At 35.3% G+C, this 23,728-nt stretch overlaps 1 protein-coding gene across 4 annotated transcripts in view; it reads right to left on the reverse strand.

Annotated features, from left to right (window-relative positions):
• LRRK2 (leucine rich repeat kinase 2) overlaps positions 1–23,728 on the reverse strand; it is a 197,008-nt gene that overhangs the window by 101,760 nt on the left and 71,520 nt on the right. For all 4 annotated transcript variants that reach the window (XM_081594156.1, XM_081594153.1, XM_081594154.1 and 1 more), the window contains exons 19-25: positions 20,180–20,438; positions 14,517–14,705; positions 8,426–8,544; positions 7,452–7,521; positions 6,735–6,952; positions 2,506–2,756; positions 2,075–2,223 (exon numbers count right to left, since the gene is read on the reverse strand). In XM_081594156.1, the coding sequence (XP_081450282.1) occupies positions 2,075–2,223; positions 2,506–2,756; positions 6,735–6,952; positions 7,452–7,521; positions 8,426–8,544; positions 14,517–14,705; positions 20,180–20,438 (1,255 nt within the window). The remainder of the gene's footprint in view (positions 1–2,074; positions 2,224–2,505; positions 2,757–6,734; positions 6,953–7,451; positions 7,522–8,425; positions 8,545–14,516; positions 14,706–20,179; positions 20,439–23,728) is intronic.

Below are 23,728 nucleotides of genomic sequence, written 5' to 3' on the forward strand. Positions count from 1 at the left end.
GAATAATTCTATACCCAATTTCAGGCTCATGGTAAGAACATGGTAAATATTCAAGAGGGTGAAAGGAAGGGAAAGAGAAGGAAAGTAATTCTACGTAAATTAATATGGATTTTATTGTTAGTAGTTTCTCAAAAATGTATAAAAATAAAATATTTTAAAGTAAGTAGTCAAACTATATTCTGCTATTTAATAGAATTAAAAATTATTTTACCAAGTCAGGTATAGAATAGGCATGTGGGTGGCAAGGTATGTATGGTCTCCATTAAGGAAGCTAAAATAGTGGGAAAGTTCCCATTTATTACCATAAAAGTATTTTGTTCCTCAATATTAGAATTTGCAGACAGGCTAAAGTGAACATAAATCCCTGCTGTCTCACATGCTAAGAAAACATAGAGTATTCCAGGATTCTCAACAAAAGTGACAATCATATAGTCCATGATTATAATATTTTGAACAGAGCAAGAGCTCAATGAATACACATTAAGCTAACTAATTTGAAAACTTCTAAATGATTAATTTTATTCCTAAAAAATAATAATAGCACATATATTCCAGAAAACTGCTGAACAAATTTTAGTAGGAAACCCAGTATTTCTGCTTCAACCAGCTCAGGCAGCCATACTGAAATTTTAGTATAATCACAAAACCACAGATTAATGACTACATGTACTCCAAGATATTGCAGTCTTGGGCTTCCCTGGTGGATCAGTGGGAAAGAATCTGCTTGCAGTGCAGGAGACCCGGGTTCAATCCCCTAGGTTGAAGAGGGAATGTCAATCCACTCCGGTATTTTTGCCTAGAGAATCCCTTGGACAGAGGAGCCCAGCAGGCTATAATCCATGGGGTCACAAAGAGTTGGACACAACTGAGCGACTAACACTTTTCACAAGATATTGACATTTTAGCCTATGACAATATTAGCATGTTAAGTAGTATAATATAATTTTTAATATTAAATTTTTTAATATTTTAGAATTTAAAAACTAGACTAATTTTTAGGGCAACTTTAGGTTTACAGAAAAATTGAGAGGAAAATACAAAGTTCTCCCATATTCACCTTTTCCCCTCACCACCACCAGCCCACACACATACGTCTTTTCCCCATTATGAACACCTAGAATAGAATGTGCTGTGTGCTTAGTTGCTCAGTCATGTCCAACTCTTGGCAACCCCATGGACTGTAGCCCACCAGGATCCTCTGCCCATGGGGATTCTCCAGGCAGGAATACTAGAGTGGGTTGCCATGCCCTCCTCCAGGCGATCTTCCCAACCCAGGGATTGAATCCAGGTCTCCCACATTGCAGGCAGACTCTTTACCATCTGAGCCACCAGGGAAGCCCTAGAATAGAATAGTTTGGTATATTTGTTATAACTGATGGGCCAATATTATTAAGTAAAGTCCACAGTTTACAACAGAGTTCACTCTTCGTTTACAATAGTGTTTACTCTTTGATAGGGCTTCCCTGGTAGCTGAGCTGGTAAAGAATCTGCCTGCAATGTAGGAGACTCCGGTTCAATTCCTCGGTTGGGAAGATTCCCCTGAAGAAGGGACAGCCCATCCACTCAAGTATTCTTGGGTTTCCCTGGTGGCTCAAATGGTAAAGAATCTACCCACAAAGCAGGAGACCTGGGTTCAATCCCTGGATTGGGAAGAGCCCCTGGAGAAGGGAACAGCTACCCACTCCAGTATTCTTACCTGGAGAATTCTATGGACAGCCAATACTCTCTCCCACACTCCAAGATCCTGGAAATTGCTGCTTGTTAGTTTTGCCTTTCCCAAAATGTCATACAGTTAAAATTATACAATGTGTAATCTTTTCAGATTGGCTTCTTTAACTTAGCAATATGCATTTAAGTTCCCTCCACATTTCATGGCTTGACAGCTCATTTCTTTTTATCACCAACCTGCAAACTTTATATTTAAAACTCAAGCATAATATTTAACTGAAACACCACCTTTAAATCCCCACCTAAAATGTCCATACATGGCTCATGTGATTACTTTTATTTATTCCATTTGACCCATATAACATTCAAAATGACTGGAAAGAGAAGTCTCATATAAAGCACTTACCAAGAAAATTCATTCTGGCACTTAAAATCTCCACTTTAGGACAAGTCTCAAGGAAGTCCTCTGATAAAGATGAAATGTGGTTTTTACTAAGGTTTAAAATCTTCAGTTCCTTCAGGCTCAAAGGGGAGCATATTTCTGATATTTTATTTCTAGTCATAAGAGACAAAATGAGGATTAAATTGCATATATTTACAGGCTTTGAAGAAAAACAGTCAACCATCTTCAAAAATAGCATCAAAGCACATTTATTAACTTTTAAATTAATTTTAAAAATTTAAGTCAACTGATAGAAGCTATATTATGAATTGTCTCGGTTTTTTATCACTTTACCATGTAAAACTCATTACTATGGAAACAATGTCACTGTGTGTCAACCTTATGAAACTCCAATGTGAGGCAACCCTTTTGCCTTCAATGAACTCCATGCTTACCCTTCTAAAATGAGCTGTTCCAATTTCTCTACCACATCACCAAGGTTCGCAGGAAGAGAAGATATCTGATTATACGACAAATTAAACTGTTTCAAGGTCGGGCACTTCACAGCAGGGTCCAAAACTACTGAGGGTCCAATGTCATTTCGAGAGACATCAAGGTTAGCGATACAATTCATTCTCAACAAGTAAGTGGGAAATGATGTGAATTTATTACTGTGCAGATCCAAATGTGTTAAACATTTCAGAGTCTGAAAAGATAAAATTTTTAAATGAACCATCTGAAGAACTTAAATCTAGCTAATATTTCTGTCTTCCATACCTCTGGTAACTACAACCATTAAGACTTTTCCAAGAAATTGAAAATACAATTGATAAGACAACTTCAGTATACTCACTAGTCCTATCTGTTCTGCTATAAAATGGGTAAAGACGGGAAAAATATTAATAGGTGGACAGTCAAAAGCAGGCTCACAAAATAAGGTTTACAGTTTAATTCAGCTTTTGTGGTAAATTATTCTTGCAATGAGTAAAATGGAAGAATAATAACAGGTTCCAACAAATACTTGAATAAATGACTTAATGAATAAGCAGTACAACATAATCCTGGGAATATATTTTTCTCTAGCTTTTACATATTGTTTAACATTTTAATATAAGTAAGATATAACCATAAAGTAGTAATGTATATAGTACATGTGTTATTTCATAAACCCCTCTTTCAAACAAAATATTTTATTTTAAGTCTATTTTCTATTTTTAATATATTACATATTTATTATATTACTAATAATTATAGATTTCTTATATTTCTAATGTTTATACTCTATCATTTATATATATCATTATATATTAATTATATACTTATGCATCATAAATATATTATAAATTATATATAAATCTTTTAAATTTGTACTATAGACAAACATGTTTTACAAACTATGCATAATGTATGAATTTTAAATATATAATAAGCAAGTTATATGTTACATACAACATATATTATATAACATATTTATAGTATATATAATGATATATATTACATGCTGTATTTACAATTATAAATATATACTCTTATAATTATAAAATAATAATATATAATATAAAACATGTTATTTTATATATTATATATAATTTATGATTATAAATATATTTTTTATAATTTATACAATACATATTATAATCATAAATTATATAGCATATAATATATAATGTATGAATGTTATATAAACATTATTTGAATAATATATAAATAACATTTATGATTATATATTTATATCATATATATACTATATTTATGTGATACAAATATTATATGCTTATTTATATTATGGACTTCCTAGGTGGCACTAATGGGAAAGAACCTGCTGCCAATGAAGAAGACATAACAGACATGGGTTCAATCCCTGCGTTAGGAAGACTTCCTGGAGGAGGGCATGGCACCCCCTCCAGTAATCTCACTTGGAGAATCCCAAGGACAGAGGAGGTCATAACATTATACATAAGTATGTAATTATATACTTATAAGTATATAATTTATATACATAAATATATAAATATATATTATAAAAATACATTTTAATATAAAAGTTAACCATAAAGTAGTCATGTAATAATACGTTTTATTTTATAACCTCCTCTTTCAAATGAATTTTTCAGTTTGCTGTGATTCACACAGTCAAAGGTTTTAGCATAGCCAATGAAGCAGAAGTAGATGTTTTCCTAGGATTCTCTTGCTTTTTCTATGATCCAACGGATGTTGGCACTTTGATCTCTGGTTCCTCTGCCTTTTCTAAATCCAGTTTGTACATCTGTAAGTTCTTGGTTCATATACTGTTGAAGCCTAGCTTGGAAAATTTCGAGTATGACCTTGCTAGCATGTGCAGTGAGTGTAATTGTGTGGTAGTTTGAACATTCTTTGGCATTGCCCTGCTTTGGGATTGGAATGAAAACACCTTTTCCAGGCCTGTGGCCACTACTGAGTTTTCCAAATTTGAGGGCATATTGAATGCAGCACTTTAACAGCATCATCTTTTAGGATTTGAAATAGCTCAGCTGGAATTCTATCACCTCCACTAGCTTTGTTTGTAGTGATTCTTCCTAAGGCCCATTTGACTTCACACTACAGGATGTTTGGCTCTAGGTGAATGATCACACCATCATGCTTATCCAGGTCATTAAGATCTTTTTTGTATAGTTCTTCTGTGTATTCTTACCACCTCTTCTTAATATCTTCTTCTTCTGTTAGGTCTGTATCATTTCTGTTCTTTATTGTGCCCATCTTTGCATGATTGTTCCCTTGGTACCTCTATTTTTCTTGAAGATATCTCTAGTCTTTCCCATTCTATTGTTTTCCTCTGTTTCTCTGCATTGTTCATTGAGGAAGGCTTTCTTATCTCTCCTTGCTATTCTTTGGAACTCTGCATTCAGATGGGTATATCTTTTGTTTTCTCCTTTGCCTTTTGCTTCTCTTCTTTTCTCAGTTATTTGTAAGTCCTCCTCAGACAACTCTTTTGCCTTTTTGCATTTCTTCTTGGGGATGGTTTTGACCACTGCCCCCTGTACAATGTTGTGAACTTCCATCAATAATTCTTCAGGCATTCTGTCTATCAGATCTAATCCCTTGAATCTGTCTGTCACTTCCACTGTATAATCATAAGGGATTGATTTAGGTCATACCTGAATGGCCTAGTGGTTTTCCCTACTTTCTTCAATTTAAGTTTGAATTCTGCAATATGGAGTTCATGATCTGAGCCACAGTCAGCTCCAGGTCTTGTTTTTGCTGACTACAGAATCTTTAAATGCCCTAATGTATAATATAAATATTATTTATAATATATAAATGGCATTTATAAATATTTATATTATATATTTATATATAAAAGCCATGTTCTCTTCATATTCTCTTTGTTTTAGCTAGGCTAAACTCTAGTTTTCCTTTACTTACTATTTATTAAATATTTATTGACTGTCAGCAAAGTGTCAGTCGTTAGTTTCTTCACAAATTACTTCAGTAATCATCTATACAGCCTCTACTATACTTACTAGGCACTGAGGGTAGACATGAATGGGTAGACATGAACAGGCTGAATCAGTTTCTGTTCTCAAGGAGTTTACAACTCAGTGAGGACAATATACCTTAGATTCAAATTTATATTGTGAGCATTGGAGGAAAAAGAGTAGGTGCCACAGAAATGTAAACCAGATGGTATCCAACCTATCCTGGAGATTGAATCTAAAGTGAGCCCCTGTAACTTGGAAGATTTAGTCAGGTAAAAGGAGGATAGAGAGGGGCCATATTTGAGACATTGTGGTGGGGGTAGGTAGGGATCACCTTTCTTCTCTCTCTTCAGATACACAAACTTTAAGAGAAAGATATCACTTAAATATATTTAAAAATCATACAATTCTGCTTTTAAAGTATCAAAATTATGGTAAATTTTATAAGTTAGAAAAAGGAGAAATGCACCTGCAACAAAACTAGTTTTTAAAAAGCATATAATCCTTTATCAAACTTTGCAGTTCAATCCAAGAATTCATTTAATAATTTAAAAGTCAGTATTAGGATCATTTTAATTTGTAAGCATATCTTCTTTGAATTCTAATCTATAGTACATAAAAATGATGAACAAAGTAAGTAGAGGATTACCCTATCAGCAGATTACTTTAAAATTTAATTGCTATAAAATAGGAATTTTGAGCATAAAAATCAATTTTTAAGGTACATATAATTTTAAAACTTTATTAAGATTTAAAGGCCTTGTAGATAGTTTAGTTGAGCCTCTTTGTTTTGCAGACAAGAAAATGAGGGCCTAGAGCAGCCGAAGTGATATGTTCTTATTGTCATACAGTTGGTAGCTGAACAAAGTCAGGACCATCAAACCAGACCTAATTTAATTTAAACAGTTTAAGTTGTCTTACTAGAATTAAATAATTATAGGCATAATCAACATGCAACCTTGCCAGACTTTAATACATACCATGAATCATAAGGACAGAACCTAGAATTCCTTTTTAATCAGATTTCCATTTCCACTGTCTGCCCCCAAAGATGCATCTGAAAGATCACATAAACTAAGATACTTGTGTAACAACCAGAACAATGGAGGAATTACTGTCCAATGACACAAAAGTAGAGCCTTATTTTTAAATATTTAAGCATACAACTTAGATACAAATGCAGATGCTCTTGAAATATCCTGAGAATTATAAGGATAAATTAAATTTACTTCACATAGTTGTTGTGGAAAACTTGTGAGTGCATTCTGGTGAAGCTCCAGCTTTTCAAGATGCTCCAAATGACCACTTATACAGGAGTTCTGGCTCAGGGCATCAACATCTCTTAGTTCATTTGCTGAAAGGTCTAATGATGTAATATATTCTCTCTCAGAAGGCAGGGAAGAAATGCTCTCTGAATGCCTCATATGGGACTGGAATTTTGATGCTCCTTTTGTCAAAAACAAACAATGGAGATATAAGCAAGTAATTTAAGTTTACTCGGTAAATGCTTATTGATCATCTACCAGCGTCAGGTTCTCTTCAAGGCACTGGAATAGAAAACCAAACTATGAAATTTTTATTCCAGTGTCAGACATGGAAGTAAATAAAAAATATTAAATCAGGCAGTTTAAGTAGCATAAAAAACAACAGACCTAGAGAAGAACATTAAGAGTGGCACTGGTGGAGGGTTTTATTTATGTTTTAGGAAAACAGCAGGAAGGATAAAAAGTGTCTGGTATAACATCATAAAAGTTTAAATTTTAAATTTATAGTTGTGTTTCATTTTTCTACAGAATGATTTCTATGGAATCACTAGGTAAATAAGATTGAAGGTTATATATGATGAAATTGCTACCAAGAAAATTTGAATAATCAGAGGAAATTTAACAAAGTGGTATATTCTGCTCAAAACATCTATTTACTTATGATTACTTTCAACTACTTACTGAGTGAATCATCTGATGAAAATATTTTTCTTTTTCTCTTTAGTAAATCTTCATGATCAAAAATGGGTCCCTATTAAACAAATAAACATTTATAATAAAATTACCATCACTGTTTAGAGCAAAGAGAACATTTTCCTAGCTGATTTCTTTAGGAGGCCCCAATAAGATTACTGGGCTTCCCTGGTGGCTCAGTCGGTAAAGAATCCGCCTGCAATACAGGAGACCTGGTTCAATCCCTGGCTTGGGAAGATCCCCTGGAAAAGGAAATGGCAACACACTCTAATATTCTTGCCTGGGAAATATCATGGACAGTGGAGCCTGGCGGGTTACAGTCCATAGGGTTGCAAGTCTCGAACACAATTTAGTGACTAAGCCACTACCACTGTAAGATTATTATTAATAGCTAAAGTATTCATGGAACCAAGACACACCATAAGACACAGACCTAGTCTGTGCTCCACAGACATGATGCTCTACGAAGAAAAAAGAATATAACTATTTCAAAATGTACAGAACACATATATGCCCCAGACATGCTCAAAAGTCTACAATCGTAAATTCAAAATAGCATATGCATGCGTGTATGCACAGACACACAGATACATATGCATGTGTGTGTGTGCGTGTGTATGTGTGTGTATATGTATACATATATAGTGGCTCAGCTGGTAAAGAATCTGCCTGCAATATGAGAGAGACCTGGGTTTAATACCTGGGTTGGGAAGATCTCCTAGAAAAGAGAAAGGCTACCTACTCCAGTATTCTGGCCTAGAGAATTCCATGGACTGTATAGTCCGTGGGATCCCAAAGAATGACTGAGCAACTTTCACTTTCACTTCATATACATACAGAGAGAAAGCACTTTCACACATTAGGGAATTTCTGTATCTAGCTTTGACACACAATTTCAGTTATTAAAAGAATGTCAAACAAGATATACAATATTTAACTACAGTTTTTACAATATAACTTACCAATGAACAGGAATGTCTTTGCAAATTTGGTGAGCAACGCTGCAAGGCAGGATCTTGGTAAAATTCTCCTACACTAATTGAATTTGATTTCTTTTTCACAAGAAATGAGCCTTCACTTCCTATTTTTAAACAATAACATAAAGGCAAGTCAAAAATTCTGACCTAATCATAAGATGCTAGCATCATAGTTCAATCACAAAACATTTTTAAGCACATTTTCATGAATGGAATTTACCCAATTCCTTTTGTAACATCTTTAAAGTAGAAACGATAAACTATGCTGGCTTTTCATTTTCAAATTCAACATTTTTTTCATCCACAACTATTTACTGAATGGCTGTCACAAGACTAGAAGCTGAGTAAGTGCAGGATAAAGATAAACAGGAAAAGTAATCCAGGCCTTAAGCGAGCTCACAGTATGGCAGGAAAAAGCCAAGTAGAAAAAAGTAGTCTAGTTACAAGTGCTAAAATTAATACATGGAAGCCGAGAAAGTTTATACATAAATCTGATCAGTGTTATTCTCTCCTAGTTCTCTGAATTTTTCTTAGAAAATTTTCAAATCTTGTTTTAAATATTGGAATCACACTTTGACATTCAGCAAGTTTAAGTAGATTTTTATTTAATTACATATTGTGTAGCTTAATTTATGAAATGACATTAAAATAAATAGAATGAGTTTAGCTGGCAGTATTGTTTTGAGAGAGAGGTGAGAATTGCTTTTAAAATTATGGACTTTCAAGAAAATAAGGATCAATGCTAAGTTATATTTTAAGGATAAATAATGTAGAGCCACTTTTGAGAACCATGCTGTTTTAAATTCTATCACTCTTTTATCTTTGAAGCATAAAAACTGTGTCAAAACGAATTGTCAAATTTACCTAACCAAAATCAATTCGTTTTACAGTTGCATTTCTGATGTTATCCTTTATTTAAAAACACTTAAAGAGAATTCTTCTTTCAGCCCTGATGATATAACAAACACTGAACTTAACCTCCCCACAACAAATAACCAGAAAGTTGGGCAATTTTTTTAAAATAATTGGTTTCAGACATGGGCTGCCCAGTAGCTCAGTGGTCAAGAATCTGCCTGTCAAAGCAGGAGACGTGGGTTTGATCTCTGGGTTGGGAAGATCCCCTAGAGAAGGAAATGGCAACCTACTCCAGTATTTTTGCCTGGGAAATCCCATGGACAAAGGAGTCTGGTGGGCTACAGTCCACGGCGTCACAAAAGAACAAGACACAACTTAGCTACTAAACAACAGGCTAACTTAGAATCAGTTGGATGCCTAAGGTTCCTTGACCAAACTTCCTTTGGGCTTCCCAGGTGGTGCCTGCCAGTGCAGGAGATGCAAAAGACACGGGCTCAATCCCCTGGAGTAGGAATTGGCAACCCATTCCAGTATTCTTGTCTGGAAAATTCCATGGACAGAGGAGCCTGGTGGGCTACAGTCCATGGGATCACAGAGTCGGATACAACTGAGTGACTGACAGCACACACACACACACACACACACACACACACACAAACACACAGATATTGGACTGCAGACAGTGTAGGGCTGTATAATCCCTGAAAGAATGAAAACAAATTATGTGAAACTTTCAGGCACACTAGCTTCCTGCCTGTAGGCAATTTAAGGGCCATGGGCAGTGAAAAGGAATTTAAACAAAGCCCAGTGGCTTTCCTGAGATGAGGAAATGGAGATCAGTGTTCATGAAGATTAACTTAGATGGGAGTTCCAGGGCAGACTCATGGACAGAAAGGAAAACAAATGAAGCAAAAACTTGATTCTTTGAAAAAGATCAATAAAATTGATAAATCTTAAGTGAGACTGAAGAAGGGGAAAAAAAAGAAAGACAAAAACTATCAATGTCAAGAATTAAAGATCAGATATCACTAATGATCATATAAACATTAACAGGATAATAAGAGAATTATTATAAATATCATTAAACAAACTGGTAACATATAAAGAGGACAGATTTCTTGAAAGTTTCAAATTATAAAAACTGACAAAAGAAATAATAGAAAATCAAAATAAACATAAATTGATTACTTTTATAATTAAAAATATTCCCTCTCTGCACCAAAAATATATTCCTAATATACAAGGCTTTACTAATGAATTCTACTAAACATTTAAGAATAAGACCTCTCCTATAAAAAACCTTTCAGAAAACAGTGGAGTCAGGAGCAATTTTCAATTCATTTCAAGAAGCTAGCATTACTCTCATAGTTACAAGGAAACAAAACTACAGACCAATATCCTTCACAGACGCAATATCCTTAATGAAATTTTAGAAAATCAAATCAAATAATATTTTAAAAGAATAACACATCATAACCAAGTGAGATGTATCCCAGAAAAACACATTTGGTTTAACATGAGAAAATCATGCTGCTGCTGCTGCTAAGTCGCTTCAGTCGTGTCCGACTATGTGCGACTGCATAGACGGCATCCACCAGGTTCCGCAGTCCCTGGGATTCTCCAGGCAAGAATACTGGAGAAAATCATGGTAATAAACTAAATAACAGAATAAAGGGAGAAAATATGCACATTGCAACAGATGCAGAAAAGCATTTTCCAACACCCAATATGATAAAAAGTCTCCGCAAATAATTACTAGAAATGAGCTTCCTTAACTTGAGGAAGTGTATCTATTAAAAAAAAACAAAACGATAACATCATACTTAATGATGAGATACTGAATGCTTTCCCTCTAAGTTTGGAAATCAGGGAACAATGCCTACTCTTACCACTATCTATTCAACAACAAGACATGGAAACATTTTAAAAGACAGATTAGAATGGAAGAAATAAACCTTTTTTAGCAAATGGCATTATCGTGAACATAGAAAAAAATCGATGGAGTCAACAAAAAGCTGTTAGAACTCAAGAGTTTTGCAAGCCCACAGAATACATTAATGTACAAAGAAATCAACCACATTTCTGTAAACCAGCAGTGAATGAATTATTGGAAATGAATTTAAAAACAATACTATTTACAATAGCATCAAAAAACATGCAATACCCAACACTGGGGAGAGAAATTTAAATACAAATAAACAGAAATAAATACTACATTTTTATCTCAGCAGACTCATTAAAACATCAGTTCTCTCATTTATTTATAGATTTAATCTAAAGAAATTTTTATTGATGTTAATTCTGTGTCAGGACACATTTAACAGGAGGCTTCCTGTGTGCTGTTTTCAGTCTTGCATGAATTCTATGTTCCTTAACAGCACCTGAATACAGGTGCCAGAGAGCTGGCAAGCCGGCTTTCGGGGATAATAGAAATTCATGTATCTCATTCATATGGAAATTCCACATGGTGAACAGCAGCCATTTACAAGTCTCCTCCTTTCTGATATGTAAAGTAACAGTTACAACCTCCTCTCTAGAGAATAATTCTAACCTCCGGCTTTCTAGACGACTTGTTAGACTTTTGATCCCTATCTCTGCTAAAAAGGGCTATCTGGTAAGAGAGTATATATATGCCCACAATATGTTGAATAAATGCCTTTGTTCCACAGAGCACTGGTCCCCGTGTCTTTCCTCATTTTCTCTCTCTCTCTCGCTCTCTCCCTCTCTCCCTCTCTCCGTTTCAGGCTGTTTCCACAGAGCACAGGTGTCCATCGTGTCTACTTATTTGCCTGGGCTTTCAAGGCCTCTTCGAGAGGGCACCCTGAGCCTACGTAGACGGTGCTCTTTGTCCTAGAGTTATATTGTCATACTGTGTAAACTAGGGAATATAAGCCTCTTTTCTTCCTTCTTTTCTTATCGGTCAACTCTGTACCCCAAGTTCTGGTCCATTAAAGGACCACAACAATCCTGTATTATATAACAATAATATATTATACATAAATTTTATATTAAATGTAGATTTAATTCTAATAAAAATCCTAGCATAAAATTAATTGATTCAAAATGTAATATATGGAAATGCAAACAAACTAGTATAATAAGAACAATTTTCAAAAAGAATACCACCAGAGAACTTATACTACCAGATTTTAAGACCTGCTATTAAGCTAAAGTAGTCAAGAGAGTATGGCTTTGGATAATGATCTAAATCAATTGCACAGAATAAAGAATGCATAAATAGAATAACATCTATATGGTCAATTAAATTAGACAAACATGCCATTAACTCAACAAGGAAATAAAGTATATTCAACAAATTATGTTAAAACAACTGAATATCTATGTGGAAAAAAGTAAATGTCAATTCTTCACTAATACTATATATCAAAATTAATTTAAAATGGATTATAGACCTAAAGGTAAAAGCTAAGATTTTCATATTTCTATAAGAAAACACAGGAGAAAATATTCACAAATTTGAGATAGGAAAAGATTTCTTAAATGATATAAAAACAACACAAATCAAAAAAGAAAAAACTGAAACACTGCAGTTTTTAAAATTTAACAATTCTGCTCTTTGAAAAATATCAATAAAATAAAAAAGACAAGCTATAACTGATAGAAAATATTTATAGTTCATATATCTGTCAAAGGACTTCTACTAAGAATATATAAAGAACTCTTATAATAACATAATAAGACAATAACACAACTAAAAATTAACAATGATCTGAACAGACACTGAAAATAAAATATATGAATGGTCAATAAAAACATGAAAATAATCTCAATATCAGTAGTTTACAGGGAAATGAAAATTAAGCCCAAATGTGCTAGGACTACACCCTCAGTAGAATGGCTAAAATTAAACTGACACGTAATACTAAATAACATAGTGTGATGAACATTTAGAGAAGCTAGAATTTTCGTATATTGCTGATGGCATAACCACTTCAGAAAACAGCCAGAGATAAATAGATATCCTTTTTATATGAAAGTTGAGAAAATACTAATTTAGTATACTGTGACATAAAGCAGACCAGCGGTGGGGGGCAGGTTTTTTGGAAGAGGCATGTAAAGGGACTTTTTTGGATGACAGAAATGTTGTGTAACTTAACAGTGGTGATGATTACATGGATATATAAATGAAAACATACACTTAAAATGTGCATATTTTACTTTATGTTAATTATGTCTCAATAAAATTGGTTTCTAAAAATACTTGAACTTGAGACATAAAATTTTTGGAATAATCCTTACTTACCGCCTTCTCAAATACGTTTATTCTATCACCCAAAGTTTTCAATCATACTAATCATACTATTTTTAAAAAATTACCTCACCCATTTTTACCAAACTGCATTATGTTAAAGGTCAGCATTAATCACTGTCATTAATATTTTCTCATGTCAATTTTTTATCTCATGAGTTATTAAAATATTATTTTTAATTCTAGTAAACATAAAAATATTTATAGTGTACTTTCTATTTGCAAGCACTCTCTCAGACACTTTACATACATTTTTCCAAATTCCTATAAATAATCCTGGAAGGTTAGCAACACTACCTTTAATAAGGGTAACAGGTTTACACAAACCACAAAAGGTTCTAGGCAGTGATGGAATATGAAATCCAATTCAAGTCTGAGTCAGCGTTTTCACTGCAATAGCCACCATTCACTGATTTGGGGGAGTACAATAACACTTAAATGTGTAGAGATGTATTTTCTTCATTGCCTCAACTAATGGTTAAGTAACAGTAAGCATTAACTAATGAATACAGTTTTCCTCAAGTTTTTGCAAATGAAGTAAATTAGGTTTTTGTCTCTATTTCCATTGTTCCATGCCAGAGTGTGTGTGTGTGTGTGTGTGTGTGTGTGTATACATATACACACATACATACATATATACACATATATATGTGTATATATATATGTATATATATATATATATATATATGGGCTCCCCTGGTGGCTCAGATGGTAAAGCATCTGCCCGCAGGGCGGGAGACCCAGGTTCAATCCCTGGGTCAGGAAGATCCCCTGGAGAAGGAAATGGCAACCCACTCCAGTCCTCTTGCCTAGAAAATCCCATGGATGGAGGAGCCTGGCGGGCTACAGTCCATGGGGTCACAAAGAGTTGGACACGACTGAGCAACTTCACTTCACTTCATATATATATATATAAAAGAATAAAGGGAACAACTGTTTTGAAATAGTCACCTTCACTATCCAGGTCATCACTTTGACCAAACACACTGTCAATGTAAGACTCAGGAATGAAGGTCCATTCATCAAGTTTATCAACCATTTCTTCAGAAAAATTCCCATTGCTGCTTGAGCCAGCTCCTTCCTCCACAGAACTTTTCATCTGATATCTGAGCACCATCCTTGCCAGGGTGGATCCTATATCTAAGAATAAAGATATATCAACAACTTCTTAGAAATCACTAATTACACAAATATAAACATATCAAAGTTCTTTATATAGTTTCATACTGTTAAAGAGAAATTTTTATTCTTAAAGGCACTTCACAATCATAATATTCTATAAAGTAGCAGGTAATAAACTTAAATTTTTTAAAAGTCAGAAAAATTTACACAAAGCTTTCATATAGGTGACAAAAATGAACCATTGTAAAACTAACTTGACTCATGAAGGGGCCTGGACGTTGAAGCCTGACAGTCCTGTGTTCAAGTTACTTGCAAGTTGTACAAGCTGCCTGAGTGTCAGCATTCTAACTGGGAAGTGAAGACAACAGTACACACAGCACAGGATTACAGAAAAAATTAAAGGAAATGATGCACATAAAATTTTTAGAATAATACTTAGGACACAGAAGTAATAAATGATATTCTTATTTTTATAAACTACTTGAAAAGTGATTCAGTCTACTAAGAAATTTGATAAAATTTCAAAATTAACTTGCTATTTTACTGAATATTATATTAAGCACTATAATGAATAAATAAGTTGGCATAGTTCTCATTGTCCTAAATATACCCTGGAAATTTTCTTCAAATGTTACTCTTATAGCTCACATTGTAACATGTGTACATAATTCAGTCAAGTACAACCTGGAAAACACATTAAAGCTTTGAATTCAAAATATTTTTTACTCAGACCAGCTGTCAAAAAAATTAAAGTTATGCCCTGCAATATTAGGAAACACTTGTCAGTACTTGTGAAAAATTTCATACAGAACCAGAAGAATACAGGAGTATTCTGAATGTAAATCTCCCTTCATATCTTCAAAGGGTCCTCAATTCCTTTCCATCAGAAAACAAAGGTTAAAGTTAAGCAGGTTGTTGCCATGAGACTGGATGAAATGACAAAGCGTGGAATCCAACCGCGTCTCATTAGTTCCCAAGGTCCCCAAAAGCAATCAGAGAATCCATTTCTGGATTGTTTTTTCAGACATACTATTCTCATATTCAAAATGTATGGCTACCATAGCCCAACCGTGTTTTCACCAATACTATTAATAAAAAAAAAACACTGTTCTCTGCTTTTTTTTTCCCCTTAAGAATGCATTCTGTCACTGGACGTTTGGATTTGCAAGGTGCTTTGCTCTCAGTGATTGCAAAGCGTTACACTGTATGAATATATCAATTTGTTATTAACCTGAATAGTTTCTTCGGGAAATATTTAGATTTTTTCCCTGATTTTTTGTCATTGTGAACAATATTTTAATGTGCATCCTTGAACATAATTTTTTGTGCGCTTTAAGAATGCTGCATCATGGATCCTATCACTACATTATTTGATCAAAAAAGTACACATGTTGTTGTTCAGTCGCTCAGTCATGTTCCTCTCTCTGCAACTTCATGGACTGCAGCAGGCCAGGCTTCCCTGTCCTTCACCATCTCCCAGACCTTGCTCAAATTCCTGTCCATTGAGTCAGTGATGCCATTCACCCATCTCGTCCTCTGTCATCCCCTTCTCCTCCTGCCCAGTTTTTCACAGCAACAGGGGCTTTTCTAATGAGTCAGCTTTTCGCTCCAGGTGGGCAAAGTATTGGAGCTTCATAATCAGTCCTTCCAATGAATATTCAAGACTGATTTCCTGATCGACTGGTTTGATCTCCTTGCACTCACGAGTCTTCTCCAACACAGTTCAAGAGCATCAATTCTTTGACACTCAGCCTTCTTTATAGTCCAAGTCTCACATCCATACATGAATACTGGAAAAACTACAGCTTTGACTAACAGACTTAAGTTGGAAAGTAATGTCTCTGCTTCTTATTTAATATTCTGTCTAGCTTTATCACAGCTTTTCTTCCAAGAAGCAAGTGTCTTTTAATTTCATGGCTACAGTCACCATCTACAGTGATCTTGGAGGCCAAGAAAATAAAGTCTGTCACTGTTTCCACTGTTTAGCCATTTTTTGCCATGAAGTGATGGAACTGGATGCCATGATCTTTGTTTTCTGAATGCTGAGTTCTAAGTCAGCTTTTTCACTCTCCTCTTTCACCTTCATCAAGAGGCTCTTTAGTTTCTCTTTGCTTTCTGCCATGAAGGTGGTGTCATCTCCATATTTGAGGGTATGGATATTTCTTCTGGCAATCTTGATTCCAGCATGTACTTCAACAAGCCTGGAATTTCATATGATGTACTCTGCATATAAGTTAAATAAGCAGGGTGACAATATACAGCCTTGACAATTTCTCAATTTGGAACCAGTCCATTGTTCCATTTCCAATTCTAACTGTTGCTTCTTCACCTGAATACAGATATCCAGGAGGCAGGTAAGGTGGTCTGGTATTCCCATCTCTTGAAGAAGTTTCCATAGTTTGTTGTCATCCACACAGTCAAAGGCTTTCATGTATTCAATGAAGCAGAAGTAGATGTTTTTCTGGAGTTCTCTTGCTTTTTTATGATCCAATGGATGCTGGCAATTTGATTTCTGGTGCCTCTGCCTTTTCTAAATCCAGCTTGAACATCTGGAATTTCTCCATTCATGTACTTCTGAAGCGTAGCTTGGAGAATTTCACCTGCTACATTGCTAGCAGGTGAAATGAGTACAATTGTCCGGTAGCTGGAACATTCTTTGGCATTGCCCTTCTTTGGGATTGGAAAGAAAACTGACCTTTTTCAGTCCTGTGGCCGCTGCTGAGTTCTCCAAACTTGATGCATATTGAGTGAAGCACTTTCACAACATCATCTTTTAGGATTTGAAATAGGTCAGCAGGAATTCCATCGCCTCCACTAGTTTTGTTCATAGCGATGCTTCTTAAGGCCCACTTGACTTCTCACTCCAAGATGTCTGGCTCTAGGTGAGTGATCACACCATTGTGGTTATCTGGGTCATTAAGGTCTTTTTTTTTTCTAGTTCTTCTGTGTATTCTTGCCATCTCTTCTTAATATCTTCTGCTTCTGTAGGTCGATACCATTTCTGTCCTTTATTGTGCCCATCTTTGCATGAAATGTTCCCTTGGTATCTCTAATTTTCTTGAAGAGATCTCTAGTCTTTCCCATTCTATTGTTTTTCTCTATTTCTTTGCACTGATCACTGAAGAAGGCTTTCTTATCTCTTCTTGCTAGTCTCTGGAAATCTGCATTCAAGTGGATATATCTTTCCTTGTCTCCTTTGCCTTTCACTTCTCTTCTTTTCACAGCTATTCCTAAGGCCTCTTCAGACAACAATTTTTGTATTTCTTTTTCTTGAGGATAGTTTTGATCACTGCCTCCTGTACAATGTTAGGAATCTTTGCATACTTCTTCAGGCACTCTGTCTATCAGCTCTTATCCCTTGAATCGGTTTGTCACTTCCACTGTATAATTGTAAGGGGTCTGATCTAGGTCATATCTGAATGGCTTAGTGGTTTCCCCTCTTTCTTCAATATAGGTTCAAGTTTGGCAATAAGGAGTTCAAGATCTGCGCAACAGTCAGTTCCCAGTCTTGTTTTTCCTGATTGTATAGAACTTCTCCACCTTTGGCTGCAAAGAGTATTATCAATTGGATTTTGGTATTGACCATCTGGTGATGTCCATGTGTAGAGTCATCTCTTGTGCTGTTGGAAGAGGAGTCTGCTATGACCTGTATGTTCTCTTGGCAAACCTCTGTTAGCCTTTGCCCTGCTCCATTATGTACTACAATGCTAAACTTGCCTGTTATTCCAGGTATTTCTTGACTTCCTACTTTCGCATTCCATTCCCCTATGATGAAAAGGACATCTTTTTTTGGTGTTGGTTCTAGAAGGTCTTTTAGGTTTTCATAGAACCGTTCAACTTTAGCTTCTTCTGCATTGGTGTTTGGGGCATACACAGATTTGGATTACTGTGATATGGTTTGCTGTGATTACTGTGACTACTGTGCTATTGAATGGTTTGGACAGCAAGGAGATCCAACCAGTCCATCCTAAAGGAAATCAGTTCTGAATATTCATTGGAAGGACTGATGCTGAAGCTGAAGCTCCAATACTTTGGCCACCTGATGCATAAAACTGACTCGCTGGAAAGGACCCTGATTTGGGGAAAGATTGAAGGTGGGAGAAAAAGGGGATGACGGAGGATGAGATGGTTGATGGCATCACTGACACAATGGACATGGGTTTGAGTAAATTCCAGGAGTTGGTGATGAAAAAGGAGGCCTGGCATGCTACAGTCCATGGGGTCACAAAGAGTCAGATACTACTGAGCAACTGGACTGAAACTGAATGGTTTGCCTTGGAAATGAACAGAGATCATTCTGTAATTTTTAAAATTGCACCCAAGTACTGCATTTTGGACTTTCATTGACTTTGAGGGCTACTCTGTTTCTTCTAGGGATTCTTGCCCACAGTAGTAGGTATAATGTTTATCTGAATTAAATTCACGCATTCCGGTCCATTTTAGTTCACTGATTCCTAAAATGTCAATTTTTTTTTAAATTACGTGTACTTTATTAAAGTACATGGATATACATTTAAAATATTACTGTTGTTGTTCAGTCATTAGGTCGTGTCAGACTTTTTTCGACCCCTTGAATTGCAGCATGCCACACTTCCTTGTCCTTCACTATGTCCTGTAGTTTGCTCAAACTCATGTCCATTAAGTCTGTGATGCCATCCCCTCCATCCATGGAATTCTCCAGGCAAGAATACTGGAGTAGGTGACCATTTTCTTCTCCAGGGACTCAATCCAGGACTCAAACTTGGGTCTTCTGCATTGCAAGTGGATTCTTTACCATCTGAGCCACCAGGGAAGCCCCATAACACTAAAGGATACTGCCAAATTTTCCTTACAAAAGGACAATTTGAATTTATATCAATAATGTGTGACATGCCTATTTCCACCTATGCTTATCAATATAGTTCATAACCAAATTTTTCTATTTGAAATGCACTAGTACAGATACTAATGATAACTGTCATCAACATACTTACTATGTACAAGACCTATATTAACTAGAAAACACATCCTTAAGTGAAATGCAAAGTATACTAACTTGAAAATGAAAAGTACATATGTATATTTCTACACATACATTTTAATTCATATGTAAGTGTATAACAAGTCCAGGGAAAAAAATAATCTGCATTGATTACCTACAGGTAAAACAGTAAGTTACTGTTATTTTCTTCCTTATGCTATTTAAGTTTTTCTATTCTTAAAGGCACATAGATTATTTTATAATAAAAACTAAAATACTTAACAAAGAAAAGTAGTCTCACAGAAAGATCTCAGTTTCGATTTATCTTTATAAAATATGGATTTGCTGGGTCATAAGGAACTTAAATATAATGTCAATTTCAAGCATTTCATGATCAAAATAAAAAAAAGCCAAACCTTTACAATATTTTTGACTTAAGTTGCACCAAATGGAATGAAAACTAAAAGATTAATGATTTTTAAAAATTCTACTAAAATTAAGCCTTCTACAAAAGTTGATTGGAAATCCTTACTTGTCTCTTTTCTTAAATAAGATGTCTTATCTGGAAATAAAGGACCAAGCCAGGAAGGTTCAATTTTTCCCATACAAAATCCTCCAAGACAGATGCTATTATTGGCCAGATCCAGGGCAAGCCTCCTCAAGAGTAAGCTGATTATTTGGCTGTTGCCTTTCCCAATGCTGATTGTCAGAGCTTTCCGAACATCCTGCTCACGAGATCCACTATTCAGTAACAATTCTACCAGTTTGGGACTGCTTGCTTTCTCACATACCTATTAAAGAAAAAGAGGAAGTAAGCATATATTTTTTTTAAAAAATCATTTTTTCTTTATAATACTGGTAATCAAACTTGGTGTGACTTTCCCCTGCATCTTTAAATTTTCAGTTCAGTCGCTCAGTCATGTCTGACTCTTTGCGACCCCACTGATGCCAGGCTTCCCTGTCCATCACCAACTCCCGGAGCTTGCTCAAACTCATGTACATCGAGCTGGTGTTGTCATTCAACCATCTCATCCTCTGTCACCCCCTTCTCCTCTGTCTACAATCTTTCCCAGCATCAGGGTCTTTTCCAGTGAATCAGTTCTTCACTCAGGTAGCCAGAGTATTGCAGCTTCAGCATCAGTCCTTCCAATGAATATTCAGGACTGATTTCCTTTAGGATTGACCAGTTTGATCTCCATGCTGTCCAAGGGGCTCTCAAGAATCTTCTCCAACACCACAGATCAAAAGCAGCAATTCTTCAGCACCCAGCTTTCTTTATGGTCCAACTCTCACATCCATACATGACTATTGGAAAGACCACAGCTTTGACTATATGGACCTTTGTTGGTAAACTAATGTCTCTGCTTTTTAATATGCTGCCTAGGTTTATCACAGCTTTTCTTCCAAGAAGCAAGCATCTTTTAATTTCATGGCTGCAGTCACCATCTGCAGTGATCTTGGAGCCCAAAAAAAGAAAGTCTGTCACTGTTTCCATTGTTTCCCCATCTATTTGCCATGAGGTAAAGAAATTGGATGCCATGATCTTAGTTTTTTGAAAGTTAACTTTTAAGTCAGCTTTTTCACTCTCCTTTTTCACTTTCATCAAGAGGCTCTTCAGTTCCTCTTCGATTTCTGGTCTTTAAATTTAGAATGGAACAAAATAAGGCAAAACTCATTCTTGAAGTAAATTAAGAAAATAAAGTAAGATTAGCACCGCAAATATCAGAGCAGCATAAATTAAATCTGCCATGTGAGAGCCAGTTACCATGAAAAAGACAACATGATACGAAGTAAAACTCATAGGCTTGAAGTCAAAATACCTGAGGCTCCATCAATTTACACATTTCTCACACTTTCTGGACTTGTTTGCTTATTGGAAGATATCTGGGAAACTGATACCTTAACATAGCAAATGCTACTTCATTTACTTGCCAAATGCCTTGCCTTCATTTGTGACATAGAATAACTAAGTGTGAGTATAAATATTATTAAATTCACCAATGTCACATGCAAAGGACAGTCATCATTCACTGGTTTTCCCGGACAAGAATTTGAATTTCTACAAAGATATATGTTTTCTACCTTACCCTGAAAGTTATGTTTTCAGAGCATGTCCTCAAGGTGGGTTAACATGGTAACTGCTACAAAAACTAGAGTGACCACAGTAAGCAGAGAGAAGCCTTAGCAACCTGCAGCATAGCACACTGGCCCAACCTCAGCAAGAGCTTCTGAAAGGCAATGGAATCTGATGTCATCAACTACAAGAATGAAATCATAAATAATAAAATTATGATGTCAGGTACTATGTTACCTTCTGTAAACACATTATCTCCAATTATTTTTTAAAAACCCTATGCCATAAAAAGTATTACTCCCATTTTATAGATGAATATTTAGGAAAAATATGTGATTTGTCCAAAATCTTGGAGCTACTTAATGAAACACTTGGATTTGAAATCAAATCTGCAGATTCCAAAGCTTGTGGTCCTTTTACAACCCAATATTAATGATTTAAAAAAAGAAATATATATCTATTTAGGTTTTCTGCCCATTTTTAACTGAGTGGTTTGTTTTGATGATATTAAGCTTCATGAGCTGTTTTTGTAAATTTTAGAAAAATGGGCAGAAGACCTAAACAGACATTTCTCCAAAGAAAACATACAGACAGTCAAGAGACACATGAAAAGATGTTCAGTATGTTAAACTAATAGAGAAATGCAAAGTAAAACTACAATGAGGTATCACCTCAACAGTCAGAATGGCTACCATCAAAAAAATCCACAGAAGATGACTTCCCTGGTGGTTCAGGGGTTCAGTGGTTAGGAATCCACCTGCCAAGGCAGGGGATGTGGGTTTGATCCCTGGTCCAGAAGATTCCACATGCCTTGGGCAACTAAGCCCATGCACCCCAAGTACTAAAGCCTACATGTCCTAGAGCTCATGCTCTGCAACAAATGAAGCCACCACTACAATAAGTCCACACACCACAACTAGAGAGTAGCCCCCACTTGCTGTAACTAGAGAAAGCCCATGTGCAGCAACAAAGGCAGCCAAAAATAAATAAATAAATATATATATATATTTTTTTAATCCACCAACAATAAATGCTGGAGAGAGTATGGAGAGAAGGGAACCCTCTTACACTGTTGGTGGGAATGTAAATTGGTGCAGGCGCTGTGGAAAATAGTAGAGGTTCCTTAAAAAACTAAAAATAAGCTACCATATGATCCTGCAATCCCACTCCTAGGCATAAACCCAGAGAAAAACATGGTCAGAAAGGATATATGCACCCCAATGTTCATTGCAGCACTGTTTACAGTAGTCAAGACATGCAAGCAACATAAATGTCAATCAACAGAGAAGTGGATATAGAAGCTGTGGTACATATGTATCTTGGAATATTGCTCAGCCATTAAAAAGAACAAAATAATGCCATTTGCAGTAACATGAATGGACCTAGAGACTGTCATACAGAGTGAAGGAAGTTGGACAGAGAAAGAGAAATATTGTATGATATCATTATATGCAGAATCCCCAAAAAATAATACAAATGAACTTATTTACAAAACAGAAACAGACTCATAGACTTAGAGAATAAATTTACAGTTACCTGGGGAGGAGGGATAATTAGGGAGTTTGGTATTGACTGTACATATTGCTATAGTATTTAAATAATCAAAAAGAATCTACCATATTAAAAAAAATGGAGAAGGCACCTGAGAATGATACAGACAAGATAAGATTAGACATGTATTGATAATTCTTGAGGATAACTGATGGATTCGTAGGGATTTATTATACTACTCCTTCCACTTTGGTGTATGTTTAAAATTTTCCTTACCAAAAAAAGTTAAAAAATATTAAAATTAGTTTAAAAAGAAGTGATTTTTTTTTTTTTAAGGAAGGAGCAGAGATTAATCAGAGGTGATGGTTCCTGTGGGCCAAAATCTGTCTCTTTCCACCCCTCCAACCACCAGAGAAGCCAGTGGTGGAACCTTGAGGCAGGCACCATCCAATGTGGTCTATTGTGTGCCTAGTCACTCAGTTGTGTCCGACTCTTTGCAACCGTATGGACTGTAGC

This window comes from Giraffa tippelskirchi, chromosome 4 (genome assembly GCF_054371585.1).
Source record: "Giraffa tippelskirchi isolate mGirTip1 chromosome 4, T2T-mGirTip1v1.2.pri, whole genome shotgun sequence".
Lineage (NCBI taxonomy): Eukaryota > Metazoa > Chordata > Mammalia > Artiodactyla > Giraffidae > Giraffa > Giraffa tippelskirchi.